The 14,435-nt window shown below is 42.8% G+C and overlaps 1 protein-coding gene across 2 annotated transcripts; it reads left to right on the top strand.

Annotated features, from left to right (window-relative positions):
- Positions 1-82: 82 nt before the first annotated feature.
- LOC308226958 (protein Njmu-R1) lies at positions 83-6,624 on the top strand. Of its 2 annotated transcripts, XM_080629163.1 has the most exons (10): positions 83-906; positions 1,176-1,256; positions 1,865-1,990; positions 2,405-2,545; positions 2,741-2,798; positions 3,070-3,189; positions 3,696-3,760; positions 3,874-4,010; positions 4,540-4,643; positions 5,174-6,624. In XM_080629163.1, the coding sequence occupies exons 1-10, from the start codon at positions 773-775 to the stop codon at positions 5,381-5,383; spliced, it is 1,176 nt and encodes a 391-aa protein (XP_080485289.1). In that variant the 5' UTR covers positions 83-772; the 3' UTR covers positions 5,384-6,624. The 2 variants fall into 2 exon arrangements, with proteins under 2 accessions (XP_080485289.1, XP_080485290.1); XM_080629164.1 differs by lacking the exon at positions 1,865-1,990.
- Positions 6,625-14,435: the final 7,811 nt, after the last annotated feature.

The raw sequence follows: 14,435 nt of genomic DNA, 5'->3' as shown, positions 1-14,435 counted from the left end.
CTGAGGGCGGGGTGCCCACTGACGCGCTCCCTCCTCCTCTCGGGTTACCCCATGGAGTCTCGGGGTGGCGCCCGGCGCCATTTTAATCCAGGGGTGGCGCTGCGGGGGGTGTGGTTAATGTGGAGGAGAAACTGGGTTTTTCTTGCGGAATCACGCGGACAAGGAGCCCCTGTTTCCTGAGCTGGCCGTTTTACACGGTGGTTTGGTGGCGGTTACGTGTGCCCACGCAGCTGGCTGTTGGCAGGGAAGCCTAGGGGTGTGAGGGAGCCCGGTCCCTCGAGTACCCCTTGAACTGACGCGGAGCGTCCCCTGCCTGGCCGGGGCTGGTCCCCAGGGCAGATACATCCCGTTGGGATGTGCCAAGTATCCCCGCGGCTTCTTGCAGCGGCCCTGCCGCGGGCTGGAGGCGAGAGGAGCCTGTTAGTCATGAGGCTGAGCTAACGAACGTGCTGTTTAACAGAAAAGCGGCATTGCAGAAGCAGAGTAGGCCTTACAAACCAGGCAGCGCAGCTCAGCCTGCCAGCGCTGATGTGAGCAGGTCCAGCCACGCTCCTCACCCCACTCGCCCTCCCTCCGCCTGCCGGGCCCGAGCGCTGCCTGCTCGCTCCCGTGGGTACACCCACTGCGGGCGAGCAGCCGTCGCGGTGCTCCCGCCTCCTCCCGCACAGCCCAGCCTCCGCGGGGGAGAGCAGCGGGCGGCGAGCGCCGGGCCCGGAGCGGGTGGGGGCGGCGGCAGGGCCCGCGTTCCCCGCGGCACAGGCGGCGGCTCAGGATGCTGCCGGCGCTGCAGGACGGTGACGAGCGGGAGCTGGAGAGCAGCGAGGAGGGCGGCGGCGCGGGCGAGGAGCGGCGGCCGGAGCGGCACGGCAGCACCTACCACAGCCTCTACGGCTACCGGAGCTGCAGGTGAGGGTGGCGCTGGCCGCCGCCGAGGCCTGGCGGGGCGGGTGCGCGCTGGGGCTGCCCACGGGAGGCCGTTCGCGGGCCTTGTCAGTTCCCGGCTGCTTGAATTCGTGTTATTTCCCTCCCCGAAGGGATTATTTTCATCCCTTAGTGTCCCGATACTCTGCTCCGGTAAAACGCCCTCATGCCGTACCTTTCCCTGCTGCAGCTGCTATTCCGTGTTCTGTATGTTAAGGCTGTAAAATGAATCAAAGGGAGGGCTTGATTTTCAGATCCTCGCAGCAGGGAGCAGGCGGCGAGGATGGCAGTCCCAGCAGAGCTGCGGCACAGACACCCTCCAGCGAAGACTTCAGGTAAAGCCTATCTGCAGAACAGCATAATCGCCTGTAACACCCCGTTTATATGTCTTTGCTGTATTGCAAATACTAAGCAAGTACATTGAAGTCACTTCAAAGGAGAAACCTCAGTGAAACTATGGTATTTCGTTTCTGGAATACCTAGGGATTGGACAAGACTACAGAGCTCAAATAACATATTAAACATAAACTCTCATATTTGAATTTGAACTCTTGTTTTCTACTAATACTTGACATTTCTGTATTGATTTAAGTCTTCATGTAGATAAAAGATAATTAAAATGTATTAAGCAATTTTAAATGGACATCTTATCTTTCCAATAGCTCTGTAATGTGGTTGTTGCTCCATGTTACAACTAGGGAAACATAAGAAGAAAGAGTAACTTGTTCATAGCTGCTGAGAAGTCGTGACTCCAGACTTCTGGCTGAGTGGCCAAATCACTGAATGTGTTTCTAATGGGCCAGAAGCCACAGAGTGAGTTAACTGTAAGCCAGAGAGCTCACAATAGTCCCTCCCTTATAGCAGCAGGTGGTTCTGGACTTGTTCAGAGAAACAGAACAGTAACATTTGCTTTTTCCTAACGATTTCTTCTTGTTTTTTAAAGCCTCTCCTTGCTGGACACTAATTTACCAGCAGAAGCAGAGACTGAACTGCGCAGTTTTATCTCTAAGCGTCTTACTAAAGGAGCTCTGTTTGAAGGAATGGGGAATGTAGCATCAGTGGGGCTGAGGTAAACTTCAAATGCTATTTGTGAATGAGAAACCGTAAGAACCACTGGCAGCATTGCACATCTTGCCATCTGCTGCTGCACTTGGGTTTAATCCTGATTCCATGTCTATTGATGCTGTTAATAACAGCTTTATGCAATGGCACTTCCATTATTTTTGAGAAAAATATTGTAGTAAATAATTTGCTCTTTGAATGCTTAAAAATACTACATGTGTTTATGGCTCCTTCCTTTTAAACTACTCTGATCACACCACAGAAGAAAAAAGTCAAAGTCTGAGAGCTCTGTATTTGATCATAGCAGCCAGCAGTTCTACCCAGTGAAAATTGTTTCTGAAAGTCATGCATGTCTGCTTTTTGCATGTATTTATTGTGATGTACCTGTAACAAAATAATTCTTCTTTTTTTTCCTACATAGCATACCAGAACATAAAGTTGGTTGTTATTACTGTCGTTTCCAACAAGAAAATATTCTAGAAATGGCAACACTAGAATCAGACATCAGTGTTCCAGAATATGTGGTTTGTTTCTTAGGTGGCTCAGAGAAAGGTCTAGAACTATATCCTTACCTTTAACTTTATCTGTGTGGAGAGGGAGATGATGTAAAAATTATGTTCCCATTTTGTCTGTTTCCTGCTTGAAATCAGCTCATTTGTATACACCTTCCAGTAACTGAAAATGTCAATAACAGCCATTACTGAAAGGGAAAAATGCAGGTCTTAAATGATGCATCTCATTTTCCTTAAGAAGATACTTTCAGACTTGAGCTGGACAAATATATTCAAAGTCTGAAGATAAACCTTGATTTGGAGGTGAGGCCTAACTTTTTTTCTTGAAGTGGTGAAAATTACTATTTACACAAATAAATTATTACCATAATGTTACAGTTTTGTCTATTTCTTAAAATGCCCTTATTGCTGGTCAAGTGTGGCTTAAAAAGTCAAACTCATTATTTTGGTTTACTGTGGTCTAAAATCAAGGAGATTCTGACATCCAAACATCTCGGGTTGAATAATTAGTAGGCTTCTATTTGGGTAGAAATCTAATTTGTAGCTAAAGTTTTTATGTTTCAACTTGTTACAGCAAAAATCTTTGGAGACCTACATTAACCCCTACTTGAGAAGCTGGTTTGAGAACGCCATATGCCCTATTCAGAGAGTGGTACAGCTCTTCCAGGAGAAACTCGCCTTTTTGTTGCATGCTGTAAGTGTATTCAAACTGAATCACTAAAAGAGGTTCAGAAGCAATCTCAGTGACTCCAGCATGTTTAAAATGGTTTTGCATTTGCTTTTCCAGCCAGGAGTAAATGAGGAACTATTCTTTTTCTTCTATGTTTTTTTAATTCAGTGCAAGTACTTTTTCTCTGCTTTATTGCTAAGGAAACACATACCAATTTCTTCTGTCATTTTTTATAGTTAACTCATTTTAAATTATATAGTACTGTGCAAGTTGCAATTAGAATGAGAAAATTAGAAACAGCATGAGAAAGCTGTCACTGCTGTAATTCCTCTGAACCAAAAGGGATGTTACATTGTGGATGTGCCTCATGTAATTCACTGGGAACAGAAAATAAATTACTCCTAGCTCTAGTCCTTAAGTCTGAGGCAGCTTTGGGTGGAATAGCTAGTAGAGTATAACTGCTGCATGTCTTCCGAATGCAAAACCAGCTGCAAGGACTGTAACTTTGATTATTTTTTTTTTCTTTTAAGGCTTTGAGTTATACTCCTGTAGAAGTAAAAAATGCAGATGAAAGAACAGAAAAAGACATCAGCAGGTAAAGATACTTTGAGACCAAGGAACCTGTGAGTAACTTGGCTTTTGTCTATGACAGCTTGCTGTCCAGGATCTGTAAAGAAGCAAGCAGTTCACAAGAGCTTTTCTTGTCAGGTTTCTGGCTGCTGCCAGCCTCCAAGGACTTGTTCAGGAAGGCACCATGACCTCCTTGTGTATTGCCATGACTGAAGAACAGCACAAGTCAATGATTATAGACTGTGGTGGACCTCTGCCTCAACTGCATAATGCAGGTAAGATTACAGCTGTGAATACTTCATGGTGCTCACCCACTTATATCCACCAGCTGCTGAGAGATGTGGACGTTAGAGGTAGTTGAGGATATTCAGAAGCTCAGAGGTTCATTCCCAGAAAGGTTGTATTCTGGCTGGAAATTAGAACAGCTCTTTTCTTGTGAGGTAGCAGTCTGTTTTACCAGACACACTGGAACTCTAGTTTGAAAATGGTTGATAATAAAATCCAGGGTGCATTTAACTTGCAGATTATTTAATTAAGACTTGTTCACTTCTGGAAAGCTGCAAAACTTTGTTTCCTATTGTATAGATAAATGTTCTAAAAAGGGATTCAACAATCAGAACAGACTTTCACGTAATCACTGTAGCCGTGTTTGCTTTTCTTTCCACATGTAAGACTTATTTCCCAGCCCAGGTACACTATTATCAGTTGTTATGTGAGAGGGATTAAACCAGGTGAATGCAGCTACATAGTCTATGTTGAGCTCATTTACATTTTCTCATCTCTGTGTTTGTGAACCTGTAACAGGAAGCAACAGATTCTGTGAGGACTGGATGCATGCTTTTGTGAATGGTGCTGAAGGTGGAAATCCATTTCTCTTCCGCCAGATTTTGGAAAACTTTAAATTGAAGGTACATGTTCACGTATGTTGAAGACACCAGGGTTACCGAAGGAGCAAATACTCCTTTTGCAGCAAAGCTTTAGGTTATTTATGATCATTAATCATTAATGATTAACTCTGATATTTAAGTTGAGGACTGGGTTACTGTAGTTGACAAGACCAGACTGTAAAGTAGCATTAAAGTTTCTTCAGTGACTACTCCAATGGTGTTTTCTTGTATTTAAAATAAAGCCCATTTCTTGGGTGATCTGTCACACTAGGAGAACCCTTGCCACAAGTTTGGACATACCAAGTTGTGATGACCACACATTTTGCATTGTTACAATAACAGTGGTACCAAAGTAGTACCATAGGTACCAAAAAAGTAGTACTATGGTACCAAAGTGAACTCTATTTTTACATTACTCTTGAGTAGTAGTATGAAATTCCTATTGGAAATGCTTTTGCTTCTCCTGCTATTCTTCTTCCTCTTTTCCACATGATAGTATGATTTATGTCCATGTAGAAGGCTAAGAAAATGCTCTGTCACTCTTTTCCCAGGCTATACAAGACATTAACAACCTGAAGAGGTTTATCCGCCAGGCTGAAATGAACCACTATGCCTTGTTCAAGTGCTACCTGTTCCTGAGGAACTGTGGCAGTGGAGACATCCTTCTGAAGATTGTGAAAGTGGAACATGCAGAAATGCCAGAAGCCAGAAACGTAGTGACAGTCCTTGAGGAATTCATGAGAGAAACATCAGTGGCTTAAAACTGTCGTAATTATTCTGTACTCTTTTGAGGGCATTGTATAAATCATTCATTTCTTATGTGCAGCATAGTTTCACTATTGCAGGATTTTTAATTTGTATTTAAAAGTATTACCTAAGTCAAATCTAAGTTGCAGTTTCATCTGCCTTTTCTCTTCTTTAGGGAAAGCAGTATGAGCTTTTTTTAATGTGTAGGTATCAGATCATACCAACTCCTGCAGTTTTCAATGCTTACCAGATTTCCAAATGACTTGCTCCTCCTCTGAGGAAATCATGACATTTGGTTTTTACAGTCATTGCACAAAAAAAGCAATCCTTTACCTGGCAAGCATTGTGGTATTTTAAATATTTTAAGTGTCTTTAAAATGATCATATCTAATCAGTAAGATCTGGACTTTTGTTTTAATATATAAAGAAGCACAAACATTTGGATAAATGATACAAAATGAATTAATCATATTTGTTTATGTAAAAGAACACAGATAACAAGTCTGTAGCTGGTTTCAGCATTCTACTTTCAAATTGGCAGCTTGTTCTGCTGTCACTAGATATACAAGTTGTTAATTGGTATGAAACAGAACTGCCTTAAGCCTGAACAGAGCTTTAGGAATCTGTATGTGCTTGTATGTATGTATACATACACTGGCCAGATATGTTAAATCCCCAGGCTGTTTGATGAATCCCCTGCTTCACTAGTTTCTGTTGTGATCAAGACCACCTTTGTGTGTTCTCAGTACTCATTGTGCATAACTATAAATATATGATTTTCAGTTGTGGAGAATTAAACCTGAGCGTTTTACAGATCAAATATTAACTTTATATTAATTGAAACTTCTTCAGGAACTCAAGTAAATGAAGTTGCCACATGAATTAGTCAGACTTTAAAACATTTCACTGTATTTCAGCAATGAATTCTTACCTACATCGTAGGACATGTAGGCAGCAGAATACGTGAAGGAAGTCTTTGGCTACAGCTGGAATCAGAACTGAGGCCTCTGAGTGACCACATAAACAAGGACTATTTCTGCAGACGTGACAGAAGCAAAACTCTCCATTGCTTTCCTTTGTAGCAGAGGGTGTTTGAACGCCTGCTTCAGACATTTGGACAACTCTCCCTCAAACAGTAACTGTAACAGTCCTGCTAATGCAGTTTGACTGTTCTGCCAGTGCTCTGTGCAGTGATGACAGAAGTTGAGTGCTTTCCTGTGACAAAACTATCTTGAACCTGTAATAAGGTTTACAATAAAACACATTAAAATCCTCAATAGTGTGCCTACATTATATTATAGATTAGCGTTGACCTTGATGCCTGCTGTTTAAAACCCTTTATTCACACAATGCAGAGCAGCTGTGTCAGTGACAGCTGAGGTGACACAGGACATATATGGGCAAGTCAGAGAAGAACACAAAAGTAGTCTGAAAGAAAACAAACCCCTTATTCTCTCATTTGTAGGAGCTCTGAGAAGTAACATTTTTTTTCATTGGGAATACTTTATGCATAAGTCTGTATAGCAGCACCACTCAAGAAAACATGTCACCTTTGCTGGTCTTAGGCATTTTTAACAAAGTTGGAGCACTGATTGTGTAGTATTTTGTCTGCTCAGGAGCTAGGGAAGAGCTCAGTGCTAAAATAAACACCAACAAAATAGAAGTTGGGATGAAGAACAGGTAGCTATGATCTGGTAGGAGTATAAGAAATCATTGTACTAGTCCCATCCTGTGCTGGGTGGAGAGTGGGGCCAGAGCTGCGTGGGTCACAGTGTTCTATGTGCTGGACTTTGTATTTACAGAGAGCAATGCTGTGGTGATAAACTGCTCCTGAGATGCAGCTATGATTGCTTTGCCCAGTCTTAATCCCTGGAATTTTTCAAGAATAAACTGGCTGAAGTGCTGATCAACCTGCACTACCTCTCACAGCTGACCCTGTCCCGAGCAGGAGGTTGGACTAGAAATCATCTGAGGTTCCTTACAACCTGAATTATCCTGTGACCTGTACTATACTCAAATAAGATTTGTTTTGTTTGTTAGGTAAATGATCATAAATCACTCATCAAAATCCAGATATTTTCAACCTTAACTGTAAAACTTTGCTTAGTCTTGTTGCAGCTTCTCCTCTCCAAGGTAGTGCATTGTTCAGTGTCAGTCCCACTGAATTTGTACTTCGTTACATGTGGACAGCTTCAGTCAGCTTTCTCTGTTGCAAGTTCTTTATTCTGAATTTTCTCAGCACTGCACATGGCTGGCATTATGAAAAACATAACTTCTTTCTTTCTGCAGCCTTTGTTTTAACATCATCTCACTTCTGCCAGCTCTGCAGAGACTTTGCCATTCAGTTACCTGACTACTAAATTCAAGAAGCTCATGGGTACACACACACACTGAAATACACCCTGGTAGTTCATGAAGTTGCAGGTTTTTACTGGCATCATCCCATTATAAATTCTACTTTCAAAAACAAAACTAAAGGAAATTAAAGAAAAGCATAATAAATAATGCAGAAGCAGCTGCTTTAGCTGCATGAATACCTGGAGAGTATTACACATTTCCTCCTGCAATCAGCTATTCAAAGCTCAGGATGAAGCACACAAAAGGACACAAGATGCTGAGATGTGCACTTAATTTGCAAGCCTGAAAGATTTTTACTGTACATCTAAGGGTCTGGTTTAAAACCCTTGAGGGGGGAACAACAGAAAAACCAAAACACCAACAAACAAATGAACAAACAAAAACGCCCAAAACACTCAAACTCAACCAAACCCAACCCTCCCCAGGCCTAGGAATGCAAGCTTAGATTTGACTCCTACAGACCTCTTGCAGTTTGAAAGAGCAGGGGCTGGTTTGGGTTTGGAGGTTTCTCCCCTCTTTGCTCCCAAGAGCAGTAGCACGTACAAACCAATCAGTATTTCACTTCCCAACACTTATGAGCAATGTTTACGATACAGAATATGATTTGAGCTACAGGAATAAAATGATAGTGTCTTTTATGAGTCTGTGTGATCAAGGATGAGTATCAAGGATGCAAGCTTTTGGCTCCTCCTCTGCCACAGAGATCCTCGAATTGACAGTATTTATGTCCTTTCTAAAGTTATTTTAGCCAGCAAGAAAAAGTTATAGTGCTAGCAGACAGTAACGCATCCTGGTTTAACTGCCAAAACCCCACAAACCCACCTTACCTTCTTGCTGAAAGTCCTCAACTAGTGAATAAAGAAGTTTAAGTGTCTGGAAGCTCAGGTAAGTGCAGAAAACTAACATCAAGAGCTGAGTCCCACATGAGGTAGCAATGATCTACCTCCCCTTAGGAGAAACAAATCTGACAGCAACTACTGCTAGCTGCATCTTCATTTCTTTAAGTTAAACTTTAACCCAATGTTTGCCAACAAAAACACAAAATATTTTTCAAACTAAGCCTCCCCTTCCATGCTGACAGAAGGATTTTTACTTCACTTATCTCAAAATAACTGAATCAGTTGGAGGTTTGCTGCAGAACTTCCTGGATATCTTATTCCCACTGCTGATTAAAGAGACAAGAATCTCAGTGTTGGCTCTGAGATTTAAAGACATTCAGTAGAGACTGATGTTAAAAAAAGAACAACCCTCCACCCCAAGAAAGCATTTTAAACAGTCTAATGTACTTGGTCACCAACTTCCCTACAGTTCTGAGGTCACTACTGCACTAACACAGCAGTTATCAAATGGTGGGAAAGACCTCAGTTTCTATACAAGTCCCAAGCCAGTTATCCTTGCTGTATCTCATGGAGAAACAAAGCAGCAGCTCACCCTCCCCTTCATCTTTTAGAGAAATACTTTTAGAAAGACATGAAAAAGAGTTGAGTTTTCAATGCCATTATTAAAAGATTACATTGCAGAGCTTGAAACCAATGCTCTTTCGTTAAATACTGAGTTAAGTGTAGACAAACATACAAACTTGTCTTTGAAATGCTTCCTGGTTGATTTTTTGGCACGGTGAACAGCTCCATTTTATATAAAACAAGAAAAAAGAAACAGAAAACAAACAAAAAAAAAACCACCGGCAAAAAAATTTAATGGATTCTGAGCTCAAATAATATCATTACAACAAAAATATACAGAATGTGCACGATACAAAAATATTTGGAAACATACCATAGCCTCTTACCTTGCAAATATCATTTTGTTTTACTAGCCCTTAACGGGAAAGTATCATTTCTTCAGTATTTTAAGGCAGAAAATTACATTGCTTAGTGCTCTGTGTTTAACACTTGGCTGTGTTGGTAGCATTATAGTGTAAGCAGAAGAAAAGCTGCATAAATCTAGCTTTATTTGCAAACTAAACAGACACTGTGGGGGAGTCAGAAGACAGTCAGTGACTAACCTATCTATTAAGCTTACTGGAAATTTAAGGTACTTTCGCTTCTTAAATCAGGCCTAGGGAATATTTTGTGCTCTGTCGTGTTAAGTACCCCGAAACATAAATTCTTCTGTATTACTACTGGCATTTCAGAAATACCTCATTAGACAGCTTTTTCCAATTAAAAGCCAATGATTAATGGTGATATTAAAAATACATTTACCTTTAATCAAGCTTGGTTTCTGCCTTATGTGTGATTCTTTCTTTATAGAGCTGAAAAATGCACTGTTTTCCTTTATAACCAGCTCTCAGCATCAGTGATTGTGGAAGGAATTTTTGAGTTGTATTACAGAGCACTGCAGAGCAGCCACTGCTATAAAAGAAACACAACAGCAGCAATATTCAAAGAGGCTGAAACCCCAGAGGTGCTGGCCTTTGCTCTCCAGGTCCCAGCTTACCTTCAGAGGTTGCCGGTGTTGAACTACATCCATATCCTCCAGTTCCACTTTGGGTAAAGCCAGTGGGTGCAGTTTCCAAAGCAATTGAGCTGAGCTTGGATCTATGTAAACAGACTTTGAGCTCTTTATTCACTGAAGTAGGTGTGAAAGTCCCACTGAAGTGTGTGTGAAAGTCCTACCCACCATCCTGTGAGACTAAATATTGGCACAAACCAGCAGCTGTCTTGTGAGGTCAGCAGATAGCTGTCATTTTAGCACCAGCTCTAAATGTGTCAGATTCCACCCTTCATACCCCAATTCAAATTGAAACTATCTCATCTGGGCAGTATAACCCATCAGAAAGAGCAAGGTCCTGGGATACAGAACCTCTGAGCTTCATTTCTAGTCCAGCAGCCTCAGACAATAATAATTTCTCTGGCCTCCCCCTCTCCCATTGATAAAATACTTCCTACTGCTAAAGGAGCAAGTAGTGAAGAATCACAGTATGCCACGTAAGTGCTAAGATTTCTCATTGACTGATGGGGAAAGAGTGAGTTGTTGTTTTAAGAATTCCAAGTAAACTCAAAAGTAAATTCATCAGCATTTGACAGCTCCTCTACACCTCGCTCAGAGATGGTTTCTGGTAACCTCCTTTCCCATCACTCCAAGTCTCCCCCTCCTCCTTACCAATGTGTGCAAAATTAATCTCTGCCTGTCTCCAAGCATAGGAATCAAAGGTGCAATTGGTAAGGCCCGTCTTGTGCTGTGCTGTGCCGTGCTGCCGGCAGATGTCCCTGAGGGAGCTCTACAGCCAGTACCCCGGCTCTCCCAGTCTGCATTACTGCTCCCTGCACCCATCCTGAACCAGTGCTGCAATATACTTACTAAAAGGGAAGTCCAGCACAGGTGTGTCCTCACTCAAGGGCACAAGCATAAAATAACTTCTCTAACGTGCACTGTTCAAATCCATCTGTCGGTAACAGTCCTTGCCTTCTGCTCTAGCACTGCACATCCATGAGGTTCAACAGATTCACATTTTCTCTGACTGATGTAAAATCCTGACAGCAGCTGAAATAAGACCAAAAGAATCACAAAAATCCGACCCTCAGTGGACAGCTCCTTCAGGAACAAGTTGTTGAGTGTGACAAGTTGGAACCACAAATGAGCAGGATGGAGAATATTACATCGCCAACATAAGCCAGCAGCTTCAAGGACATCTGGAGGTAAAGGAAAAGCCTGGCTGCTATTAGCTCTGGTGCTGCAGCACCATGGCACTCTGGGTGCATTAGAAAACAACATAACTGGATTACCTGATACTCTGTAAAAACACATCAAGTTTTCACAGTGTCATTTTAGTGATGAAAGAAATAAAATTATAAAAGCTTAAGCACTTTGTGCTGCTCCTGACTCCTTGAGCTGATATGTTCTTAGCAGACAACAGGCTCTGTGTACAACCTGCTCTATGTATGGGGGGTGGAACTCAGCTCTGATGAGCAGGAATGTGAGAGGGTTTCATATCTTCACCCACAATACATCTAATACTGCTTTGAAGTCTGGCCTTTCTGATCCCCAGGGCTGCTTGTAGACTTGCTCAGACAGAGTATGGGGGCACAGAATTGAAGTCAGAAAGATGAACAACAGCTTAAAAGAACAAGTTGTAAGCTCAACCTCAGAGCTGTTTTCAACCAGCTCATGTCAACTATGTTCATCTATGGACAGAGGACTAAAAAATGGTGCCTGGATTACCCTGCTCAGCTCTCTTCTACTCCTGAGCAGAGGCAAAGACACGTGGCCAAAGTCAGGCTGATGAAGAAGCTGGTGGCCCTTGAACTTGTAGCTTGCTGCTTCACCCTAGAGCACACCACTCACAGGAATAGAAATCTTTACTGGGGAGAAACTGATGGGTATTAAGTGGCTTTCAGCTGAGAAACCAAAAATACAAGTCAATTGGTGCATACTGCACACTGGTAGATTACAGGTAAAATACTCTGAGATTTGTTGTGATAGAAGTTTTCTACCAAAATTTTCAAAGTTTTCCTAAAACTTCCAAAGAATTTCCGTTTCTGCTCACATCTGTTTTAAAGGCATCTGTAATCAGAAGGCTTAGCAATAGGTGAGGAAAGGAATGTCCTCCTTACGTGTTAACCATGCTCCTGTCAATACTATCTTAGCTCTCCTGCTTGCCTGCTGCTCCTCCCAAGGAGGTGATCTCCATTGCTACAGAACTCGCAGGGCCAGAACTGGAAATGATGCACATGTAAACTCTCATGACTGCTTTGATCTGGACCCAAACTGCAGAGGTGAAATGGCACAGGAACCAACCCCTTTCCCCAAAACAGAGCTGTGACCCTTATGCCCTCCTCTTGTTCCTTGATCTGATGACCCGTGAACACTGTAGAACTACAACAAAGGTGCAATTGCCCTCAGAGATCCCATTTCTGTGCACAAAGGTGCCAAGATTGTTTCTTTTGCAGGTAAGGCTTATTCCAGGCTGTAGAAACACTTATTTTCTGCCTCCTTTCTTCCCCCAGAGCAACAGGAGCTGTACTATGCATACCCTGGGAGCAGAACTTCACCCTTCCAGACTAGAGATATTGCTCCAGTAAGAGGCAAAAAAGGGGGCAGCTGATAAACACTTGTGAATGTTCCCTCTAGAAGGACAAGCTCCTCCTAGTTTGTGATATCTGGCAGCACTCATTGCACAACTGAGAAAATAAAGCCCACAATACAGAGACGTTTTGCTACAGAGCAAATGCAACTGCTACAGTGCCTGTGAGATGTGCTGTGGAAGGCTCTGGTGGCTGGTGCCTGGGCACCAGTATGCAAATAGCAAAAAGGAAGAGAGGACCTAGTCTAGAGAGACTCCTATGGCTGCTTTATCCAGGGCATTGAACTAGGTGGGTAAATGGGAGAGAAAAGGAGGGCATTCACAGTCCTGGACTGTAGTTTGGCAGCTCTCTAAAGTGAGATGAAAAATAACGTAAGCACCTTACAGAGAAGAGTCCCTACAAGCGCTGTTTGTGCCACGGAAGTTCCAGTTTGATCCCCAGATCCAGGCAGGCAATCCAGGCTGTGCTACAGACCAGACACAGACTGCTAAAACCTGGCTTGGCCAATGTGAAAGAAAAAGGCACCATTGCAACTAACTGTTGCCTGGAGCCCCTGAACCACTTTTATTAGTTTCACAATGATCACTGCAACACAGTAACACCCTGTCCACTTCACTGGGAAACCAGTGTTACACACAACCTGATGTAACTCCAATGACTTCCGTGGACAGGTATGGTCCCAAACGGACTGTATGGCTGTAAAGGCTAGATTGTTCCTACCCTGTGCTGCTAAAGGTGATTCTGGTCCCACTTTTCTAGTAAGAACCTGCTGGAAGAGTTGCGATTCTTGCTAGGAGCTCACTGCAGGCTAGGTGTTAGATCTATGTGGCCAGGAATAAAGTGAGAAGAAAACAGTACCTGATTGTCAGCTGATAAAAACACAATTGAACATTTGCCCTCCATTTTCTCCATCCCAAAAAAGAGCCCCCAACTACACCCTCTGCCACAGCAGGATGGGGAGGGGGGGTAATGAATTAAAATCAGGTGAAATATGCACAGCAAAAGTCACCTCTGGCTGGGTGTCCACAACACTCTAAGATTCCCAAGGTCTATAGTGCAATTTCTTTTGACCTGTAGTTGAAGACCAGTCTCCATCACTTTGGGTGATTGAGTTCTGCTGATTCCTTTGAAAGGTGCGTAATACGAGTTTCACCATAGGCTGAAATATCCTAGAAAGCATTCAAGTAATTAGACAGTGGCACTGGTATGGCTGAATGGTCAAATGTGTCCACAGAAACCAAATCCAAGCTGCCTTGTGAGTACCATGCAAGTCTCTCATGAGCAAATGTCTGCTTGCTTCCCTTTTAGTGTTCAATAACATTGAGAAGATTCCTTCAACCACTGGCCATAATTCCAGCACTGACCTGGAAAATACAAATATATTGTACAAAATCCTGATGTGTGCTAACAAACCAAGTGCTCAGTGCCCAGCTGTAAGCTGCCCCATGGGAACCCTGCCAGTGGAGCACCGCCAGGCCAGCCAGTTTTACAGTACCTGCTAGACTTGTGAACAAACTGACCAGCCCATTCTTTCATAAGATCTTCAACCATCTCCTCCAGCACACACCTGTGTTCGAAAGAATCATCCTCCCCTAAGTTAAATACAAAAATAGATCCTCCATCTTCATTCACTTAACATAGTGACAGATGACTTCTGTTCTCGAGTTTCTGTCCCATGTTA

This window comes from Psittacula echo (assembly GCF_963264785.1).
Source record: "Psittacula echo genome assembly, chromosome: 14".
NCBI lineage: Eukaryota > Metazoa > Chordata > Aves > Psittaciformes > Psittacidae > Psittacula > Psittacula echo.
Note: the sequence above shows the minus strand (reverse complement) of the source record. Positions and strands in the feature narration are given on the sequence as shown.

What these genes read in the sequence shown, in the direction of transcription:
- LOC308226958 (XM_080629163.1), top strand. Translation starts at nt 773, where the DNA reads ATGCTGCCGGCGCTGCAGGACGGTGACGAGCGGGAGCTGGAGAGCAGC. An exon ending in CCCTCCAGCGAAGACTTCAG is followed by an intron (nt 1,257 to 1,864) that starts GTAAAGCCTATC and finishes TGTTTTTTAAAG; the next exon opens with CCTCTCCTTGCTGGACACTA. An exon ending in TGGAAAACTTTAAATTGAAG is followed by an intron (nt 4,644 to 5,173) that starts GTACATGTTCAC and finishes CTCTTTTCCCAG; the next exon opens with GCTATACAAGACATTAACAA.